The sequence below is a fragment of the Bos javanicus genome, chromosome 18 (genome assembly GCF_032452875.1).
Source record: "Bos javanicus breed banteng chromosome 18, ARS-OSU_banteng_1.0, whole genome shotgun sequence".
Lineage (NCBI taxonomy): Eukaryota > Metazoa > Chordata > Mammalia > Artiodactyla > Bovidae > Bos > Bos javanicus.
The window spans coordinates 61,017,761-61,040,928 of NC_083885.1; the positions used below are offsets into that span (position 1 = coordinate 61,017,761).

Sequence of the window (23,168 nt, forward strand, 5' to 3'; positions counted from 1 at the left end):
TTATGTGTAAGTTAATATTTTATTTCTTCCTTTGGTTTCTGGTTACATTTCTGTACATTTTTCATGAAAATTCTCTTTTCTGGGTGTGTATTACCCAACTCGATGAACAAGAATTTGAGTGAACTCCGGGAGTTGGTGATGACAGGGAGGCCTGGCGTGCTACGATTCATGGGGTCGCAAAGAGTCAGACACAACTGAGCGACTGAACTTAACTGATTATGCTTTTAAATGCTTCCTTCAGCATTTGCAGCATTAAAGTCACTTTGTCCACTAGCAATAAATACACAGCTGTAAATGCATTCTGCCTTCACAGTCCATAGAGGCTCACAGTGCCTCTCGAAGCAGATCCTCCAGTGCATGGAGGGATTCCACACAGCATCTGTCTCCTGTGGTTAAGATGATTCATCACTAGGGATGTCTTTGTCCATCATTTGGGAGGTGGAGGCTGGTGTCTTGCTCAGTGTTCTCCTCCAACTTGTGTCGGATCCCATATCCAAAGTATATGGCAAATCCTAGTAGGGAAATGAGACAGTGAGAAGTAAAAGCAGGCACTCTCCTCACTTATAAATGCCCAATAGACCTCCTATCATGGTATCTGACACAGTTTAGGGGAGAGGTGGTAGGAAGATTGGGTTCGTTTATCCAAGAGGCCTCTTTACTCCAGAAAGTCACTTACCAATCCCCATCCAGATGCCAAATAGGACCCAGGTCCAAGTAGTCATATGCACCATCAGGTAAATGTTCACAAAGATGCTCACCAGTGGGAGGAAAGGCAGAGCAGGGACCTGTGGGCAGAGTCGGTTCATCCCTGAACACACCCTAGGCATCTGAAAGGGAGATTCTATCCCATGTGGGAGGGACAAGTTCAGTGCCATTCAGGCTGTGTGTTCAGTGCCTACTTAGATAGTGCATGTAAAGCACTGAGTGTGGATCAGGGAAGGGTCCACAGGTTTCAGCAACTCCCCTTCTTCCCTGGTCCAACAAAGGAAGCTTAGACCTAAAGCACACAGACCTCCTTCACTCAAGGTGGACACTTTGGGCACATGAGGTCACCTACCCTGAAGTGAAGAGCAGTGGGGTCCTGGGGCTGCCTCCAGATGATGGCCGTGACCCCAGTGATGAGCAGCAGCAGCAGCACAGCCACTGTTGTGAGCACGGGGTCTCCAGAGAACACCTGGCTGGGCCACCGGTACAAGATCAGGCTCAGGATTATCAGCAGGACAACTACAAGGGTCAAGGTGGAGGAGAACAGAACAGGTTCGACTTCAGAAGCCAAAGATGTCAAGACCTTGGGTCACACTCCTCCCCAAAACTTCCCACATCATGAAGGCTCATCATACCTCCAGCATTCCTCAACTGATGAAATACACATTCCCACCTTATCTTGTCAATTTCAGAATACCGCCAGAGACAGATCCCAGTGCTCACCAAGCACTATGGCACATCCATAGACAATCTGGCCAGATGTCTGGGTGGGGATGGTGCTGGCAGGGAACCACAGACTCTTGAGATTCCTTGAGATGTTGGCTTCAGGTACAGGGTCCAAAGACCTTTCTTTGACTACAAGCTCCATCTCACTTCCTTCCTCTGTTTTTTGGTTCTTGCTTAAATTCTGGTCTGAGTGATACCTGAATTAGAAGTATGATGCAACATGAACAGCAGTCCCTACTCACCCAACATCACACAGTCGAATCCATCTTTTTTTCCCACAAAAGCAGAGCAGGACATTTAGAAGGCAGCATGAAGGCAGAGAGGATTAGCCCCCATCAATCCCCACAAGTCAAAGACCCCCAGTCAGGGTGGAGTGGAGTCTCACCTGAGCACAAGGACAGAAAAATCGACCACCAAGTTAGCAAGCAGGGACCGAAGTGACATGAGATCCATCAGATCACTGAAATGGAAGAGTAACGCCAAGACCCCTAGAAGGAGGGCATAAACAGGGTGGGGGGATGGAGTGAGAAACAGCTGGAAATATGCAAGCCAAGGAAGATAATCCAAAGGCAGTGGGTTTTGTTTATCTACCTGCAAGGACTCCAGAAATCATGATAACCTTGATGTGAGTGCGTGTACGGGCGTTGATCTGGGCAAGAAATCGGAAAAGGAGCCCGTCCTCTGCCATTGTGTAGATCAACCAAGACATGGCAAACATGGTGTTCAGGAGGCTGGAAAAGAAAACAGAGAGGAGTGAGAACGTGCAGAAGCAGGAGAGACCAGGGCATCCGCTCCCTCGTCTACACGGGGTAAGGTGTCTTTCTCTCTTATCTCTCAATCCCAAGGGCTGGGATACCCGAGCATCTGACAGTCAACGAGGAGAAAGCCATGCCACTGACCTGGATGAAAGAGCACAGAGGATGCCAACAGCCACGGCATATCTGGCAGGGCCCCACCCAACATGGAGAAAAGCCTGTAGAAAGGGGCTGTCAGGGTGAATTTGGTAGTAGGGCACCATGAGGGTGAGCGCTGCTGAGACACCAAAATATGCCACAAAGCAGATCAAGACTGAGACCACGATGCTGATGGGGATGGACCGCTGAGGATTTTGGGCTTTTTCCCCTGCAGGATTAGAGGAAATACTGGGTCAGGAAACACACCAGAGTGAAAGCACAAAATCCGCTTTCCTGTTGAACCTCCAAAAGAAACCCCTATGCCCAAGGGCAGCCCAATCCGTGCCCACACCCTGGATGGGACACAGGGTGACCATGTTACCTGTAGTGACAATGGAATCAAAACCAATAAACATGTAGAAACATAAAGCTGCTCCTCGGAGAATCCCATCAAGGCCAAAAGGCACAAACCCTCCAGAACCCAGAGGGCCCAAGCTATGGTGAGAGAAGAAACAAGAAAGAACGTGGGTGAGGTGTGTTCAGCCATGTATACTGGACTCCTCCCTTAATATGACAAGTCCTGGGCTCCAGGACCCCCTCCACCTGGATCTCTTTAGGTTAGTTTCTCAGTTGTGTCCAACTTCAAACTCAGATTGTAGCCCACCAGGCTCCTCTGTCTGTGGAATATTCCAGGCAAGAATACTGGAGTAGTTAGCCATTCTATTCTCCAGAGGATCAGGAAGACCCAGGGACTGAACCCTGGTCTCCTGCATTGCAGGTGGATTCTTTATCATCTGAGCCACCAAAGAAGCCCAAGATCTCTTCAACCCCCAGATTCCCAGATGGGTACCCTTTCTCACGCCACACCTTACTAAGGTCAAGGACATCCTCCTAACCTATAAATGTCATTGGATTCAGATGTGTTCAATGGGTAGTCCTGTTCCGTGAGCTTCCAGTTGTGCAGGTCTCCCTTAATGAAGCCAGAGACGATGATGAAGCTGAGGACCGAAATGTTGATGCCCATGAACACTTTGTTAACCTGGGGTAACACATGAACTCCCAGAACCAGTAGTCCTGTGGGGTAAAATTGGAAAATGAAACTTTCCAAATAACTAAATCCAGGACTCCCCTGGTAGTCCAGTGGTTAATACTCCAAGTTTCCACGGCAGGGGGCACAGGTTTGATCCCTGGTTGGGGAAGTTCTGCATGCTCATGATGAGGCCAAATAAATAACTAAATCCATAGAGATAGAAAGTAAACACATTTTTGCCTAGGACTGGTGGTTATGGGTGGTGGACAGACAGTGACTGCTCAGTGGGTATGGGGCTTCCTTTTGTTGTGAAGTACATGTTTGGAACTGGAAGGAGGTGATGGTTACACAACATTGAGAATGTACTAAGTGCCACCAAATTGTACACTTTCAGGTGGTTAATTTCTTATTGTGGCCATCACCTCACAATATACATGTCTATTAAATCATCTTAAACTTATACAGTGTTGTATGTCAATTATATCTCAGTAAACTGGAAAAGTTTCCTCTCAGTTAAAAACAATCTTTGTGGGGTGGGAGGGAGGCTCAAAAGGAAGGAGATATATGTGTACATATGGCTGATTCACAATGATGTCCAGCAGAAACTAACACAACATTGTAAAATAGTTATATTCCAATAAAATAATAAAGTAAAAAAATAATAAAAAATAATTTTATAAAATCTTTGGTACTTCCCTAATGGTGCAGAGGTTGAGAAACTGCCTTGCATTGCAGAGGATATAAGTTTGATCTCTGGTCCAGGGACTAAGATCCCATGTTCCATGCCGCAACTGCTGAGCCTAAGCACAGCAATGAAGAGCCTGAAGGTCACACAAGAAGACCCAGTGCGGCCAGGAAGAAAAAAAACAACTTTGATTCTCAACTGGGGTAATTTTATCCCACAAGGGACTTTTGGCACCATCTGGAAACATTGTGATTGATACAGTTTGGAGAGCTGGGTATCATTGGTATATAGTACATAAAGTTCAGCGTTGCTACTCAATATTCAACAATGATCTTTTTTGGGGGGGAGGGGTGACCCGCTTGCCAGGTGGGATCTTAGTTCCCCAATCAAGGATTGAACCTGCACCTTTATTAGTGAAAGCACAGAGTCCTAACCACTGGACCACCAGGGAATTCCCCAAAAAATGATTAAAAAAAAAATACTGAAATGCCCAGGACAGCCCCCAACCCCAAAGAACAAAAGTGTTAGTCATTCAGTCGTGTCCGACTCTTTGCGACCCCATAGACTGTAGCCCACTAGGCTTCTCTGCCGTGGGATTCTCCAGGCAAGAATACTGGAGTGTGTAACCATTCCCTTCTCCAGGGGATCTTCCGGACTCAAGGATGGAACCCCGGTCTCCCGCATTGCAGGCAGATTCTTTACTATCTGAGCCACCTATTACCTCTACCTCAAAGAATGATCCAGCCCAAATTTTCAATAGTCCAAAGGTAGGGAAAAAATGGTCTTTGTTTTGCCTTCCTCTCTTTCTTATTCCAAACCTTCCTTCCCAGTCCTAATCCCCTCTCCATTCAGTAACCCTGAGGCTTTCCCAACCCAGCTTCCCTTTCACATCTCACTCTTCCCATCCTAACTCTGACCCCTGACTCACCCATGAGCAGCAGCACCAGGCCCAGGGCGAAAAAGTCTGGGTACTTGGCCAGGTAGTAGGGCATATACAGGGAGAAAGTTCCCTCTAACCCCCGAGAGATGTGGTTCCCAGTCAGGCTGTCGAAGGTGTAGCTCCAGGCCCGGGCTATACAGGCAGTGCCTACAGCAGCAGAAGAAGGAATGTTTATGAGCAAACAGAAATTGAACCACAATGATCTAGGGAGAGGAGTGAACAACAGCAACAACAAAAAACCCATAATATCTAGGGATTCAAAGAGTTTCTTCTCATCAGGTGGGGAGGGCAGGCCCAGATGATTCACAACATAGGTCAACTCTTTAATATGCTAGGAGATCAAAGTTACAGAAAATAAACAAAAAGCACAGGGAGGTGGGACCAGGATGGTGGGATCGGAATTGGCATTTTAAATCAGAGTGTCAGGAAAAATCCCGGGAAGTCAGCAGCTAACCAAAGTCTTCACTACGATGAGGAGATAATCCTGAGGAATTTGCCTCCCTCTACCCACTCCCTGTGCAGGGGGTGGTTCAGATGGTAAAGAATCCGCCTGCAATGCGGGAGACCGGAGTTCGATCCCTTGCCTGGGAAGATCCTTGGGAAAAGGAGATGGCAACTCATTCCAGTATTCTTGTCTGGAGAATTCCATGGATAGAGGAGCCGAGAGGGCTATAGTCCATGGGATTGCAAAGAGTCGGACAAGACTGAGTGACTAACACACACACACACACACTCCCTAGAGTTCCCTTTCCTTCAGGGTTATTTGTTGTCACTGTGTTTAGCCCTTAAGTCGTGTCCAGCTCTTTGTGACACCATGGACTGCAGCATACCAGGCTCCTCTGTCTGTGGAATAATGCAGGCAAGAATACTGGAGTAGGTTGCCATGGCTTTCTTCAGGGATTCTTCCTGACCCAGGGATTAAACCCAAGTCTCCTGTACTGGCAGTCAGATTTTTGCCACTGAGCCACCTGGGAAGCCCTCAAGGTTCTTAGTCTCATCGTTTAAGGAAAGCAGGATTGAAGGGAAACCTGGCGTGTTGCGGTTCCTGGGGTTGCAAAGAGTCAGACACAATTTAGAGACTGAACATCAACAATGGCATCAAACTGAGTAGAATGAAGTTGTAGAGCCTTTCTGTCACTATTACCCATCTCCCCCCACAAGGTGGGGTTTGATCCCTGGATTGGGAAGATCCGGGAGGAGGGCATGGCAACCAGGACATGGCAACTCACTCCAGTATTCTTGCCTGACAAAATCCCAAGGATAGAGGAACCTAGAGAGCTACAGTCCATGGGGTCAAAAAGAGTTGGACACGACTGCAGTGACTGAGGACAGCACAGCCCCGCAAGGTGGATAACATCTGCTTGTGAATGAGCAAAGATCCCATTCATATCTCCTAGTCTCTTGATCTGAAGCCCCACCCCTTCCTGTACCCCAATATCTCACCAACAGTTAAGGACAGTATGCGATTCCAGCCGATGATGAAGCCATACACCTGACCCATGATGGTATAGCTGTAGAGATACATAGAACCAGAGCTTGGTACCCGGGCCCCAAATTCTATATAGCAGAACCCAGACAACAGAGAAGACAGGGCAGCCACCAAGAAGGAGAGGATGATTGCTGGTCCAGCGATGTACTTGGCCACTGTACCAACCAGGATGTGCACGCCAGCTCCCAACATCCTGCGCACGCCTATGATCACCAGGTCTAGGGTGTTCAGACAACCAGCCATGTGATGCTCAGTCTCCTCTCTGGGACCCAGTGGCCGCCTGCGCACCAGCTTCTGACCAAATTGGCGAGCATCCTGAAGCATCCTAGACGGAGGTCACGAGGCTACTATCTGCTGAGGAAACAAGATGCAAAGCCATCAAGATGATGAACCCCCCCACTTCTTCTGACACAGCACAACAGCTCCCAGCTCCTTCTACTTTCATCTGGAAAATGGGTCTCTCTACCCTCAGGCTGCAGCCGGGCTGACCCCCTGCACTCTGGGGTTGCAGAGGTCTCCTTGGGAGGATGTGAACTCAGCGCCCAGTCTCCCACAGAAGAGGGTGACCCGAGACTTACTGGATCCTTGGAGCAGAGCCTGGAGCACTGGGTCAGTCAGGGAGGCTGAGGTTAAGCCGTGCGGGGCTGGAGCTGGGACATCTCCAAGAACCGAAGCGGGGAGTCCCTGTGAGCAAAAGACAACTTTTTGTTGGGGTGGGGATGGAGTTGGGGGCAGGAAGGAAGCATCTGCAGAGTTGCTATCAGCCCTTGATTCTTCTGTGGTTACCTCAGGCGGTGCTTCTGAGAGGGTTTTTTTGTTTGTTTTTTGTTTTTTTTAATTGTGTTGTAATACCCAGAACGTAGCATTAACTATTTTAATCTTTTTTAAGTGTGTAGTTTAGTTAAGTACATTTACATTTTGGGCAACCAAACTGTAGAACTTTCTTCATCTTTTAAAACTGAAACTCTGTACCCATACAACAAAATTCTTCCTTTCTTCTCCACCAGTCTTGGCAACCACCATTACACCCTCTGTCTCTGTGAGCCTGACCACTCTAGAGCTAGTGCTAAGTTGCTTCAGTCATGTCCAACTCTTTGGGACCACTCTAGGTACTTCATTCTTGTGGGTTCATACACTATTTCTCTTTTGTTGTCAGGCTTTACTTAGTACAATGTCAACAAAATTCATCCATGTTGTAGCATGTGTTAGAATTCCATTTTTAATGCTGAATAATACTCCATAGTATTATAAGTACATGCCACACCTGGCTTATCTGTTTCTTGGTCAATGGACACTTGGGTTTCTTTCATGCTTTGGTTACTGTGAATAATGCTGCTATGAACACAGGTATACACATATGTCTTCCAGACTGTGCTTCTCTCCAACTCTTCTGGGTGTATACTCAGAAGTAGAATTGCTGGATCATATGGTTTTAAGATTTTTATCTGCTTGTGAGGGAGAAAATGTTCATATATTGAGGAATGGGGAAGTCATTTTGGCTTATTTGTGGTTCAGTTTGAACTTTGTGTGAACTAAGACAGCCTGTCTGACTCTCACAACTCATCTGTCTTAACCACTGAGATAAAGAACATCTGTTTTGAAAATAAGGATGAACAACTCCTTTCTTATGGTGTCCATGAAAAGACAAGGTTCCCTTCCCAGATGGTGTCCTGCTGCCTGAAGAACTTGTAACTGTGGTCTCTGACTATTTCTGTTGCTCACCCAGTTGAATCTCTTAAATTCTGTCATACTCGACACTGTTCTGAGTCAACTGGCCTCTTAGGAGGTACCGTAACTCCCTTCACCCAATGTCACTTTGGCTTGATATAATCGTCTGAACCTTGCAATTTTCCTTCCAGCACCTCAAGATGACAGCAACCCTGACTGCTTGGTGCTAACTGATTACCTTCTTACTCCTATACCTGTGCTATTAGGGTGGCTCCTAACCCCACATGACTAATGCTCTTCTAAGAAGAGAGTAGAATACAGAGAGTATACATGGACACCAAGGAGTGAGCGATTTAATAAATAAAAATACAAAACACCTAGATATACTGAATTTCAGACAAAGAGTGAATATTCAAATATATATTTCAATACACAGCTTTTATATAAATGCATATTTGTGCATTAATTATACTTATATTTTAAATCTGTACATATACATGTACAAGCACTATCATGCACTGATTTATTGTGCCTCAAAGATACTGCCTTTTCTTATAAATTGAAGGTTTGTGGCAACCATGTGATGGTCAAATGATTGTTAGCATTTTTTCTTTTTACAAATATAGTATCTTAAAATTACAGAAGAATCTGAAAGAGCAAGAAAACTTGGAGCCTGGCTGGCTACAGTCCTTGGGGTCGCAAGACTCAGACATGACTGAGCAGCTGAGCAACAGCAACACAGCAGGGAGCAATTTGCTGGTGGTGGCGGTAGGCGCCCAGCTCTGATCCCCGGCGTGTTTCTCGAAAGTTGATGAGGAAGCACTGCTTGGGCAAGGGACATGCTGGGAGTTGTAGATCAGGCAGACAAGAGAAAGAGGAAAGGAGAGAGAAAAACATTGGCACCCCACTCCAGTACTCTTGCCTGGAAAATCCCATGGATGGAGGAGCCTGGTGCAGTCCGTGGGGTCGCTAAGAGTCGGACACGACTGAGCGACTTCACTTTCACTTTTCACTTTCATACAATGGAGAAGGAAATGGCAACCCACTCCAGTGTTCTTGCCTGGAGAATCCCAGGGACGGGGGAGCCTGGTGGGTTGCCATCTATGGGGTCACACAGAGGCGGACACGACTGAAGCGACTAAGCAGCAGCAGCAGGGCTCCTTCACTGTGCGGACCTAGATTCAGCCCTGTGGGTCTTGAAAAGAGAACAAAGCAGAGAGTGAGAGTAAGCAAGTTGTCATGGGAGAGAGAGAGAGTCAGAAGTCTCCAGCCAGCAGTTTGGGGAGACTGGCAGTTTACCTTGAAATCCCAGGCTTCAGCATCAATGATCTTGGAGAGAGATCATCCGTGAGGAGTGGCTTAGTTCTCTGCCCAGGAATTGGACCCGGGTGGCCTGGGTGAAAAACCAGGAATCTTAATCTCTAGTCCACCAGTGGCTAGAAACTAGAAACAAGGTTCTCCTGGTTCTTGCCCCCAGTAAAAAAATGCATTTCTCCAGGAGGCAAAAACTAAAAATATGATAAACGTGCATTACTGGAGACACAGCACAGTCGTGGGGGAGCACAGAGGAGGTTTGTTAAGACAGAAGCCAGGCAGAGTTCACACACAATAGAAAGGCTGTGGGTGTCCTCCCGAAGGAGGAGAAGCCCATAAAGAGACTGTTAAATCATCTGTACAGGGTGGTTCTTCCTGTCTTTGTTTGTCTTTGGCTAATTATCTGCCCTGCCTTCGGACCCTCCCTGACAAGTGTGTGCAGCCTTTTTCCCTAGATGGATTCCAACACACAGGCCTCTGGGGGCCCTGGACATCACCTATTACGGGATGGCACTCCCATCTTTTTGCCCCCCAAGGAGGCTTTCTGTGCATGTGCGGTGCCCTAAAGATAGAAAATATGTGACCCCTTGATCTTTTACACACACAGGGTTTAGCCCCTCTTTGTCCGTGCCATGATTGTTATATTATCGTGTCCACAGCAGACAAAGTCCAGCTATTTACTCTGTTCCTGTCATTTCCGTCTCCCAGTGGGAACAGAAGGTAGATTGTAAATATCTAGCCTAGAGCCCACTTGCCTCCTTTCTTGGGAAATGTAAACAGAAGGCTTCTTTCTCCTGTTTATCTACTCTTCATGTGTCTACTTTGCAGGCTCCAGACAAAGAACCTAAGAGGATAGAGGACACGATATTCTGCCCCAACAGCAATAAAGTTTAAATGCTTCAACAAGATGATATAAGCTTCTCTGGTGGCTCAGACAGTAAAGAATCTGCCTGCCATGCAGGAGACATAGAGATGTGGATAGTGAAGATCCCCTGCAGGAGGGAACTGCAACCTGCTCCAGTGTTCTTGCCTGGAGAATCCCATGGACAGAGGAGCCTGGCACCCTATAGTCCATGGGGTCACAAAGAGTTGGACACAACTGAACAACTAACACTTTCACTTTTCTTTCACTAGTAAAATATGTGGCCAAGGAAAGAAGCAGTGTACAGATTCATCCAGCTAATATTGCCAAAGTTCAGTTCAGTTCAATCGCTCAGTCGTGTCCGACTCTTTGCGACCCCATGAATCGCAGCACACCAGGCCTCCCTGTCCATCACCAACTCCCGGAGTTCACCCACACTCACGTCCATCGAGTCAGTGATGCCATCCAGCCATCTCATCCTCTGTCATCCCCTTCTCCTCTTGCCCCCAATCCCTCCCAGCATCAGAGTCTTTTCCAGTGAGTCAACTCTTCAAATGAGGTGGCCAAAGTACTGGAGTTTCAGCTTTAGCATCATTCCTTCCGAAGAAATCCCAGGGCTGATCTCCTTCAGCATGGACTGGCTGGATCTCCTTGCAGGCCAAGGGACTCTCAAGAGTCTTCTCCAACACCACAGTTCAAAAGCATCAATTCTTCGGCGCTCAGCCTTCTTCACAGTCCAACTCTCACAACCATACATGACCACAGGAAAAACCATAGCCTTGACTAGACGGACCTTTGTTGGCAAAGTAATGTCTCTGCTTTTGAATATGCTATCTAGGTTGGTCATAACTTTCCTTCCAAGGAGTAAGTGTCTTTTAATTTCATGGCTGCAGTCACCATCTGTAGTGATTTTGGAGCCCAGAAAAATAAGTCTGACACTGTTTCCACTGTTTCCCCATCCATTTCCCATGAAGTGATGGGACCGGATTCCATGATCTTCGTTTTCTGAATGTTGAGCTTTAAGCCAACTTTTTCACTCTCCACTTTCACTTTCATCAAGAGGCTTTTGAGTTCCTCTTCACTTTCTGCCATAAGGGTGGTGTCATCTGCATATCTGAGGTTATTGATATTTCTCCCAGCAATCCTGATTCCAGATTGTGTTTCTTCCAGCCCAGCGTTTCTCATGATGTACTCTGCATATAAGGTAAATAAACAGGGTGACAATATACAGCCTTGATGTACTCCTTTTCCTATTTGGAACCAGTCTGTTGTTCCATGTCCAGTTCTAACTGTTGCTTTCTGACCTGCATATACATTTCTCAAGAGGCAGATCAGGTGGTCTGGTATTCCCATCTCTTTCAGAATTTTCCACAGTTTATTGTGATCCACACAGTCAAAGGCTTTGGCATAGTCAATAAAGCAGAAATAGATATTTTTCTGGAACTCTCTTGCTTTTTCCATGATCCAGCAGATGTTGGCAATTTGATCTCTGGTTCTTCTGCCTTTTCTAAAACCAGCTTGAATATCAGGAAGTTCACTGTTCACATATTGCTGAAACCTGGCTTGGAAAATTTTGAGCATTACTTTACTAGTGTGTGAGATGAGTGCAATTGTGTGGTAGTTTGAGCATTCTTTGGCATTGCCTTTCTTTAGGATTGGAATGAAAACTGACCATTTCCAGTCCTGTGGCCACTGCTGAGTTTTCCAAATTTGCTGGCATATTGAGTGCAGCACTCTCACAGCATCATCTTTCAGGATTTGAAAGAGCTCCACTGGAATTCCATCACCTCCACTAGCTTTGTTCGTAGTGATGCTTTCTAAGGCCCACTTGACTTCACATTCCAGGATGTCTGGCTCTAGGTCAGTGATCACACCATCGTGATTATCTGGGTCGTGAAGATCTTTTTTATACAGTTCTTCTGTGTATTCTTGCCACCTCTTCTTGATATCTTCTGCTTCTGTTAGGTCCATACAATTTCTGTCCTTTATCGAGCCCATGTTTGCATGAAATGTTCCCTTGGTATCTCTAATTTTCTTGAAGAGATCTCTAGTCTTTCCCATTCTGTTCTTTTCCTCTATTTCTTTGCATTGATCGCTGAAGAAGCCTTTCTTATCTCTTCTTGCTATTCTTTGGAACTCTGCATTCAGATGCTTATATCTTTCCTTTGCTCCTTTGCTTTTCACTTCTCTTCTTTTCACAGCCATTTACAAGGCCTCCAAAGACAGCCATTTTGCTTTTTTGCATTTCTTTTCTATGGGAATGGTCTTGATCCCTGTCTCCTGTACAATGTCAGGAACCTCATTCCATAGTTCATCAGGCACTCTATCTGTCAGATCTAGGCCCTTAAATCTATTTCTCACTTCCACTGTATAATCATAAGGGATTTGATTTAGGTCATACCTGAATGGTCTAGTGGTTTTCCCTACTTTCTTCAATTTAAGTTTGAATTTGGCAATAAGGAATTCATGATCTGAGCCACAGTCAGCTTCTGGTCTTGTTTTTGCTGACTATATAGAGCTTCTCCATCTTTGGCTGCAAAGAATATAATCAATCTGATTTTGGTGTTGACCATCTGGTGATGTCCATGTGTAGAGTCTTCTCTTGTGTTGTTGGAAGAGGGTGTTTGTTATGATCAGTGCATTTTCTTGGCAAAACTCTATTAGTTGTAGCCATCATGGTCAACAAAAGAGTCCGAAATGCAGTATTTGGATGCAGTGTCAAAAACGACAGAATGATCTCTGTTCGTTTCCAAGGCAAACCATTCAATATCACAGTAATCCAAGTCTATGCCCCAACCAGTAACGCTGAAGAAGCTGAAGTTGAACGGTTCTATGAAGACCTACAATATTGCCAAAAGGCACCCTAAAATAGGCACTAAAAGAGACATATAAAACATGGCCAACTCGCACAGGAAAAGATGGCCATCATTCATAATTATTCAGTTCAGTTCAGTCACTCAGTCTTGTCCGACTCTTTGCGACCCCATAAATCACAGAACGCTAGGCCTCCCTGTCCATCACCAACTCTCGGAGTTCACTCAAACTCATGTCCATCAAGTCAGTGATGCCATCCAGCCATCTCATCCTCTGTTGTCCCCTTCTTCTCCTGCCCCCAATCCTTCCCAGCATCAGAGTCTTTTCCAATGAGTGAACTCTTCGCATGAGGTGGCCAAAGTATTGGAGTTTCAGCTTCAGCATCATTCCTTCCAAAGAACACCCAGGACTGATCTCCTTTAGAATGGACTGGTTGGATCTCCTTGCAGTCCAAGAGTCTCTCAAGAGTCTTCTCCAACACCACAGTTCAAAAGCATCAATTCTTTGCTGCTCAGCTTTCTTCACAGTCCAACTCTCACATTCATATATGACCACTGGAAAAACCATAACCTTGACTAGACAGACCTTTGTTGACAAAGTAATATCTGCTTTTTAATATGGTACCTAGGTTGGTCATAACTTTCCTTCTAAGGAGTAAGTGTCTTTTAATTTCATGGCTGCAATCACCATCTGTAGTGATTTTGGAGCCCAGAAAAATAAAGTCTGACACTGTTTCCACTGTTTCCCCATCTATTTCCCATGAAGTGATGGGACCAGATGCCATGAGAAATGCAAATCAAAACAACGATGAGGTACCACCCCATGCTGTTCAGAATGACTATGATTAACAAGTTTACAAATAATAAATGTTGGAGAGGGTGTGGAGAAAAGGGAACCTTCTTACACTGTTGGTGGGAATGTAAAGTGGTGCAGTCATTATGGAAAACAGTATAAAGGGTCCTCAAAAAATTAAAAATTGAGTTGATGTAGGATCCACTTCGGACTGTATACCCAGACAAAACTATAATTCAAAAAGATACATGCATCCCTATGTTCATAGCAACACTATTTACAATAGCCAAGGCATGGAAACAACCTAAAACTCATCAATATGTTAGGGGAAGTATGCTGGTTGAAACCGCCCACCCTAGCCAGGCACCATAATAACCATTTGCATGAGCTGTTTTATGACAGGAGGTTCTGGTAAGGAACAGGTAACTAATAAGCCTCCACCCACCAGAAGAATTTGGGAAAGGTCAAAAGGAGACACCACCTGTCCACCCACCTCCCAGAATCCTTCTCTCTTGTATCCATCTTGGCTGAACAAGGCATGCACCGCGAGGAAGAACTCTGAGTCTGATTGGCTAAAGACAGCCCGGAAACTAATCCCATCACCATAAAACCCGAGACTGCAAGACATGAGACAGAGCTGTTCTCCTGAGTTCCCTTACCCTACTGCTCTCCACCTGGGTGCCCTTTCCCAATAAAATCTCTTGCTTTGTCAGCACACGTGTCTCCTTGCACAATTCATTTCCAAGTGTTAGACAAGAGTCCAGTTTTGGGCCTTGGAAGAGGTCCCCCTTCCTGCAACAAATAGATGAATGGATAAACAAGATGTGATATATATATATGTGTGTGTGTGTGTGTGTGTGTGTAAATATTTAGTGGCTCAGTGGTGAAGAGTCTGCCTGCAGAAGATCTCCTGGAGAAGGAAATGACAACCCACTCCAGTATTCTTGTCTGGGAAATTCCATGGACAGAGGAACGTGGCTAACTACAGTAAATGGGGTCGCAAAAGAGACAGACAGAACTTAGCAACTAAACAACAACAAATATATATATTCAGACATACATACATACTGACAGACTGCTCAGCCATGAAAAATGAAACAATGCCACTTGCAGCAGTATGGACGGACCTAGATAATGGGATTATCATACTTAGTGAAGTAAATCAGAAAGAGAAAGACAGATACTGTATGATATCATTTATATGTGGAGTCTAAAATATGACCGAAATGAATCTATCTATGAAATAGAAACAGACTCACAGATATAGAGACTAGACTTATGATGGCCAAGGAAGAGGGAAAAGGAAGGATTGGGAGTTTGGGATTAGCACGTGCAAACTATCGTATGCTGCTTCTGCTGCTGCTAAGTCGCTTCAGTCGTGTCCGACTCTGTGCGACCCCATAGATGGCAGCCCACCAGGCTCCCCCATCCTTGGGATTCTCCAAGCATGAACACTGGAGTGGGTTTCCATTTCCTTCTCCAATGCATGAAAATGAAAAGTGAAAGTGAAGTCGCTCAGTCGTGTCCTCCTCTTCAAGACCCCATGGACTGCAGCCCACCAGGCTCCTCCATCCATGGGATTTTCCAGGCAAGAGTACTGGAGTGGGTTGCCATTGCCTTGACTAGATAAACAACAAGGTCCTATTGTATAACACAGGGAACTATAATCAATATCTTGTGATAAACAGTCAAGGAAAAGAAAATGAAAAAGAAGATATCAATACATATGCATAACTGAGTCACCTTGCTTTACAGAAGAAACTAACACAGCACTGTAAATCAACTATACTTCAATAAATAAAAAAAAAATAATTCAGGTTGAGGCAGCCAAACAAGAGAGTATAAATTTAGAAGAAAAAAAAAAAGACATCTAAAATAGGTATTGGGGATTTAGAAGTAAGGAGCACTCCCCTCTTTAATAACAGAAGGACATTTGGAATCAAGTCCACATACAAATGTTGAAAAAAATTCCACATCATTTTTTTAAGAGTCTGACTTTTCAAACAGCTATAATATAATAGGAGAAAACATACAGAGTTTAAAGTAATGTGAGGACAGACACTTAAGCCTTGAGAATGGCATGTCTGATATAACATCGTACAGAATTCTTTTGCTTTTGTTGCTGTTTAGTCACTCAGTCGTGTCTGAATCTTTGCGACCTCATGGACTGTAGCCTGCCAGGCTCCTCTGTCCATGGTATTTCCCAGCCAAGAATACTAGAGTGGGTTGCCATTTTCTCCTTTAGGGGATCTTCCTAACTCAGGGATCAAGCCCATGCCTCCTGCATTGGCAGGAGACCAATTGGCTTCTTACCACCTGCATTGGCTTACCACCTTCTCCTGCATTGGCTTCTCACCACCACGCCACCAGGGATGCCCAGTAGACAACCCCAATCGTCAGGTACTGTCTTCCTGTTATGATTCATGAGAGTCACTCAGGTCCGCCTCTGCTGCTTTCTCCCCACCCTCTCATCTTTTCAACACAATTTCCCATGTTTTTAATTCATCTCACGGAGACTGAGATATCACAGATATGCTCACATTCCTTTTCTTTTCCCTTTCTCATTGAACAGCCACCCTGTATTTCAAGGTGAGTGTCCTGATCATCACCCCTCCCCTAAATTTCCCAGCCTTCTGACCTCTATCTCTCAAATATTAACACCTTTTCTTTTTCATGTACTTCCTGAAGCATCTGAAATTATTTCTCAATTGTATAACCATTGCTGAGTTTGGGTGCTTTGCATATACATTATATATGAATATTTTAAATTGATGTTGCATTCATGGTGACCTGTAATTCACTATTGATAATCTGCTCCTACCTTCTCACCGCCAGTCTTTAGTATCTTAATCCTTCTGTCTTTGCCTCCTCCTCCTGCCTCTTTTGGGCTTCCCTAGTGGCTCAGACAGTAAAGCGTCTGCCTACAATGCGCGAGAGCTGGGTTCCATCCCTGGGTAGGGACGATCCCCTGGAGAAGGAAATGGCGACCCACTCCAGTACTCTTGCTTGGAAAATCCCATGGAAGGAAGAGTCTGGTTGGCTACAGTCCACAGGGTTGCAAAGAGTCGGACCCGACCGAGCAACTTCACTTCACTTCACTTCCTGCCTCTTTTCTATCTCAGATGGAAACACTTCATCTCACTCTCTCTCTCTTGCCTTCTGCCCCCTCCCCCCATACATCCTGTTTTTGACATGAATTCATTACTGTGCCTTGGACCAGTAGAGTTCCTGCCTTGGTTGCATTTGGAAACCATCCAAATCTCTAGCCCTGACAGAACAGAAACTAAGTCAGAGGGGAGTTGAAAGAAAACCATGTGACATGAGAAGAGAATGAAAAAATTCCCAATCACGGTATCATCAAAGATTCTTCCATTATGAGGGGACCCTCCAAAGAATACACACTGACAACTCAGCTTTTCTCCATTATCTTATACAAGGAAGGAGTCTAGAAATAAATGTAGTCTTTTGTGTTTGTTAAAATTCTTAGTTTTTTGGACTTCCCTGGTGGCATAAGTGAATGAGAATCTACCTGCTGATGCTGATGCTGAAACTCCAATTCTTTGGCCACCTGATGTGAAGAGCTGACTCATTGGAAAAGACCCTGATGCTAGGAAAGATTGAGGGCAGGAGGAGAAGGGGGCAACAGAGGATGAGATGGTTGGATGACATCAATGATTCAATGGACATGACTTTGAGCAAACTCCAGGATACAGTGAAGGACAGGGAAATCTGGCATGCTACAGTCCATGGGGTTGCAACGAGCCAGACAAGACTGAGGGACTGAACAAAAACAGCAGCAACTACAAGGAGAAGCATGCATACGAAAATGGAGAGTAGCCCCGGATCACTGCAACTGGAGAGAAAGTCCTCCCGCAGCAACAAAAACCGAGTGCAGCCAAAATTGTTTAAAAATTTTTTTAAATCAAATGTTTTGTAGAATTCACCGATGAAACTATCTTTTCTGTGTTGAGAGGTTTCTTATCACTGATTCAACCTCCTTTCTTGTTATTGGTTTATTCAGATTGTTTATTTTTTCCTTCCAGGTTATCCAATTTGTTGGCGTATACTTTTTCATAGTATAAGAAATGTGTATAAGACATTTGAAGTACCATTTACAATATCTCCTCTTTCATTTCTGATTTTACTTATATGAGTGTTCTCTTTTTTGATTTTTTATTGGCGTGTAACTGTTTTACAATGTTGTGTTAGTTTCTGCGACACAAAGAGGTGAATCAGCTTTGTTGTTGTTGTTTAGCCACTCAGTCATGTCTGACTTTGTGCCACTCCATGGGCTGTTGCCCGCCAGCTCCTCTGTCCATGGGATTCTCCAGGCAAGAATACTGGAGTGGGTTGCCATTTCCTAATCATGGGGATCTTTCTGATCCAGGGATCAAAACTGTGTCTCCTGCATTGGCAGGCCAATTCTTTACCACTGAGCCACAAGGGAAGGAAGCCCAGTGAATAGCTATATGTATACATATGTCCCCTCCCTGCTGGGCCTCCCTCCCACCCCGTCGCCCACCCCAACCCTCTAGGGCATCACAGAGCTGCAAGCTGAGGTTCCTGTGCTCTCTGCAGGTTCCTATTAGCTTTCTGTTTTGCACATGTAGTGTATGCATGTCAATCCTAATCCCCCAGTTTGTTCAACCTTCTCCTTCCCCCAATGGGTCCACATGTCAGTGAGCTGTCACCTCACAGATGTCAGAATGGTCACTATTGGAAAATCTACAAACAATAAATGGTGGAGAGGATGTGGAGAGAAGGGAACTCTTCTGCACTGTTGGTGGGAAAGTAAGCTGACACAGCCACTATGGAGAACAGGATGGACATTCCTGAACAAACTAGGAATAAAACTACCATATGACCTGGCAACCCACTACTGGGCATAAACCCTGAGAAAACCAAAGTCAAATCAAATCAAATCACAAAGATACATGTACGCGAATGTTCTTTGCAGCCCTGTTTACAACAGGCAGGACATGGAAGCAACCTACATGTCCTTAGACAGATGCATGGATAGAGAAGATGTGGTACATATAGGCAATTAAATTGCTCAGCCATACAAAGGAAAGAATTTGAGTCAGTTGTAGTGAGGTGGATGAACTTAGAACTTGTTATACAGAGTAAAGTAAGCCAGAAAGAGAAAAACAAATATTGTATATTAATGTGTGTGTGTGTGTATATATACATGCAATCTAAAAAAATTGTACAGATGAACCTATTTGCAGGGCCAGAATTGAGATGGAGTCATCGAGATTGGACTTGTGGACACAGTGCGGGAAGGAAAGGGTGGGATGAATTGACAGAGTAGCATTGACATGTATACACTACATGTGTAAAATGGAGTTAGTGGGAAGCCTCTGCACAGCTCAGGGAGCTCAGCCTGGCTCTCTGTGAGGATGTAGATACATGGGATAGGAAGAGGGAGGGAGGCTAACCAGGGAGAAAGTATATTTATAATTAGGACTGATTCACTTTATCATACAGCAGAAACCAACACAACATTGTAAAGCAATTATCCTCCAATGAAAAAGCAAAAAAAAAAAAAAAAAGTTTCTAATTAATTATTATTGAATATCTAAAAAAAAAAGGAATGAAATGAAATTAAAAACACTCTGGAGGCAACAAATAGTAGAATAACAGAAGCAGAGGACAGGATTAGTGAATTAGAAGATAGAATGGTAAAAATAAATGAATCAGAGAGGATAAAAGAAAAACGAATTAAAAGAAATGAGGACAATCTCAGAGACCTCCAGGACAATATTAAACGCTACAACATTCGAATCATAGGGGTTCCAGAAGAAGAAGAAAAAAAGAAAGACCATGAGAAAATACTTGAGGAGATAATAGTTGAAAACTTCCCTAAAATGGGGAAGGAAATAATCACCCAAGTCCAAGAAACCCAGAGAGTCCCAAACAGGATAAACCCAAGGAGAAACACCCCAAGACACATATTAATCAAATTAACAAAGATCAAACACAAAGAACAAATATTAAAAGCAGCAAGGGAAAAACAACAAATAACACACAAGGGAATTCCCATAAGGATAACAGCTGATCTTTCAATAGAAACTCTTCAAGCCAGGAGAGAATGGCAAGACATACTTAAAATGATGAAAGAAAATAACCTACAGCCCAGATTATTGTACCCAGCAAGGATCTCATTCAAGTATGAAGGAGAAATCAAAAGTTTTTCAGACAAGCAAAAGCTGAGAGAATTCTGCACCACCAAACCAGCTCTCCAACAAATACTAAAGGATATTCTCTAGACAGGAAACACAAAAATGGTGTATAAACTCGAACCCAAAACAATAAAGTAAATGGCAACGGGATCATACTTATTAGTAATTACCTTAAACGTAAATGGGTTGAATGCCCCAACCAAAAGACAAAGACTGGCTGAATGGATACAAAAACAAGACCCCTACATATGTTGTCTACAAGAGACCCACCTCAAAACAGGGGACACATACAGACTGAAAGTGAAGGGCTGGAAAAAGATTTTCCATGCAAATTGGGACCAAAAGAAAGTAGGAGTCACAATACTCGTATCAGATAAATTAGACTTTAAAACAAAGGCTGTGAAAAGAGACAAAGAAGGTCACTACATAATGATCAAAGGATCAATCCAAGAAGAAGATATAACAATTATATAATATATATCCACCCAACATGGGAGCACCGCAGTATGTAAGACAAATCCTAACAAGTATGAAAGGAGAAATTAACAATAACACAATAATAGTGGGAGACTTTAATACCCCACTCACACTTATGGATAGATCAACTAAACAGAAAATTAACAAGGAAAAAAAAAAAAAAAACATGTATCTATAAAGTTCACTAAAGCAAAGCACAGTAAAATGAGGTATGGCAATAAAAGGCGTTAAATTTATCAAATAAAAAAATAAATAAATAAATAAAGTGCTGAAAAATTAAAAAAAAAAAAAAGGAACAGAAGAAATAACATAAGCAATAAACTGTCTCGAGCAAACAGAAAAAAATAAAAAATAAAAAAATTAAAAAAAAAGGAAAACCAAACCAACCTCGCAAGAGCCTGGAGGAAGAGAGGACTAATCTTCATTCTGAATCAGAAACAAAAGACTCTGTCTTCTATCCTTTGGAACATAGAATGTCTCCCCAATACACTGCTCTGCAGGGCCAGGCTGACTCAGAGAACATGAGTTAAGGGGAGGGGGCTTCTGTCCATGTTACTCTAAGGTCCGAGTTGAGCATTATGGTTGAGGGCAAGCATTCAAAGAGTCAGGAAGCTATGATTAGGATCTTGGCCCCACCTCTCTGCCCTTGAACAAGTCATATACTTCCCTGGACCTGTGTTTCCTTCTTGTTCAAACGCTGCTGATGAACTTTTGAGCCCTGTCTTTAGGAACATAAAATGGTACAGTTGCTGTGGGTAAAGTATGGTGGTTCCTCCGAAAAACCAAAAGTGAAATTACCATCGTGGTTGAGCAGTCCCACTCCCGAGTGTACACCCAAAAGAACTGAAAGTGAGGTCACAGGAGACGTTTGTACACCCATGGTGGTATTATTCAGATTAGCTGAGAGACGAAAGCAACCCAAATGGCCATCCATGAAAAACGGATAAAAACAATGTGCTCTATACCTACAGTGGAATATTATTCAGCCTTAAAAATATGGGAAATTCTGACCCATGCTATAACATGGAGGAAACTTGAGGACAATATGCTAAGTGATATAAGCCAGTCACCATAAGACAAGTACTGTATGATCCCACTTCTATAAAATAGCTAATACAGTCAAATTTACACAGACAGAAAGTAGAATGCTGGTTTGCTAGGTGCTGGGTGAGGGGGGAAATGGGGAGTCATTGTTCAATGCACACACGGTTTCAGTTTACAAGACAAAAAGAATTCTGCGAACTGGTTACACAGCTGTGTAAATTTACCCAGTACTGCTGAAGGCTCATTTAAAAATGGTGAAGTTGGCAAATTTATGTGTATTTCACCACAGCTTTTAAAATTGTATGCCAGGGATAAACTGGAGAGCCAGCTTCACAGAGTTGATGAGTGTACAAAACTCCAAGGTAATTCAACACAAAACACCACTGAATTGTCTTCAGCAGAATGCTCAGCTCCTAGAGGAGGCATCAGCAGATGTGGAGGGCAGAGAGGAGACAAGAGACTGAAGGCAGTGGTACTCAAATCACAAACTCTATGTGAGGGTCATCTTAGGGTTGTGTGAGCACCAGACTAAAACCAGTCCAAGAGCCCCTGGACATTGATCCAATCTCTCCCAGCCCCTCCTCTCCTCACACAAACACAGACAGTTCCCAGCTGCTTCTACTTTCATCTGTAAAACGGGTCTCTCCACCCTTAGGCTGGAGCCGGGCTGACCCCTGCACTCTGGGGTTGCAGAGGTCTCTTTGGGAGGATGTGAACTCAGCACCCACTTTCCCACAGAAGAGGGTGACCCGAGACTCACTGGATCCTTGGAGCAGAGCCTGGAGCACTGGGTCAGTCAGGGAGGCTGAGGTTAAGGCGCACAGGGCTGGAGCTGATGTTTGTCCAAAATTTAAAGAGGGAAGTCCCTGAGCACAGAAGACAACCCTTAACCTTGGATAATTGGGGTGGGGATGGGGCTGAGAGGACCAGAAGCTTATGCAAAGTTCCTGTTAGCACTTAACCACAGCCCTCTGTGGTTACCCTTGCGAGATTTTCTAAGATGATTTTAACTGGGGTAACATACACGTAACAGGAAATTTTAACCGTCTTTAAGTATTCAGTTCAGTCATTTTGTAACCGAAAGCAAAGTCTGGCTGCTGGCTCCTCAAAAGCCATTCAGGAGGCCAGGTTGGTGGAAGGAAAGTTTGCTTTATTTTGGATACCAGCAGTGGGGGGAGGGCGTTACACTCCTGCCAAAGGTCGACTCCCCTCCCACCCCAACAGGCAGCGGGTAAGAGGTTTAGACAGAGGGAGGGGGCTACATGGAGAAACAGCATGGTCAGCTCTGACAGTCATCTTGCAACTGGTCATGGATGGTTGGACCAGCAGCATCTTGATTGTTTTAGGTACAGTTACTCTTCAGTCACAAGGTCAGTGTGTTCCCATTTCCTTGAGGCGGTTCTCAGAATTGGGGCAGCTGTTGTCATGGCTACACTCTGGTCCTCAGCTAGTTACTCTCTTGCACCTGGTGGAGGTGTCCGTCTCTACACACTCTCAGAATATTGTCTGTAGCCCTTGAGAAGGAACTATAGGTCCGTGACTATGCT

General features: G+C 44.4%; 1 protein-coding gene across 1 annotated transcript; it reads right to left on the reverse strand.

Annotated features, from left to right (window-relative positions):
- On the reverse strand, window positions 1-22,513 carry LOC133230997 (cationic amino acid transporter 3-like). Its single transcript, XM_061389146.1, is given in 15 exon segments — window positions 1-450; window positions 452-512; window positions 677-785; window positions 1,058-1,224; window positions 1,429-1,628; window positions 1,817-1,919; window positions 2,023-2,162; window positions 2,331-2,553; window positions 2,707-2,819; window positions 3,221-3,398; window positions 4,968-5,126; window positions 6,423-6,822; window positions 7,047-7,152; window positions 9,436-9,529; window positions 22,382-22,513. Coding segments are annotated over 12 exon segments (1,881 nt in total). The 5' UTR covers window positions 6,793-6,822; window positions 7,047-7,152; window positions 9,436-9,529; window positions 22,382-22,513; the 3' UTR covers window positions 1-392.
- Window positions 22,514-23,168: the final 655 nt, after the last annotated feature.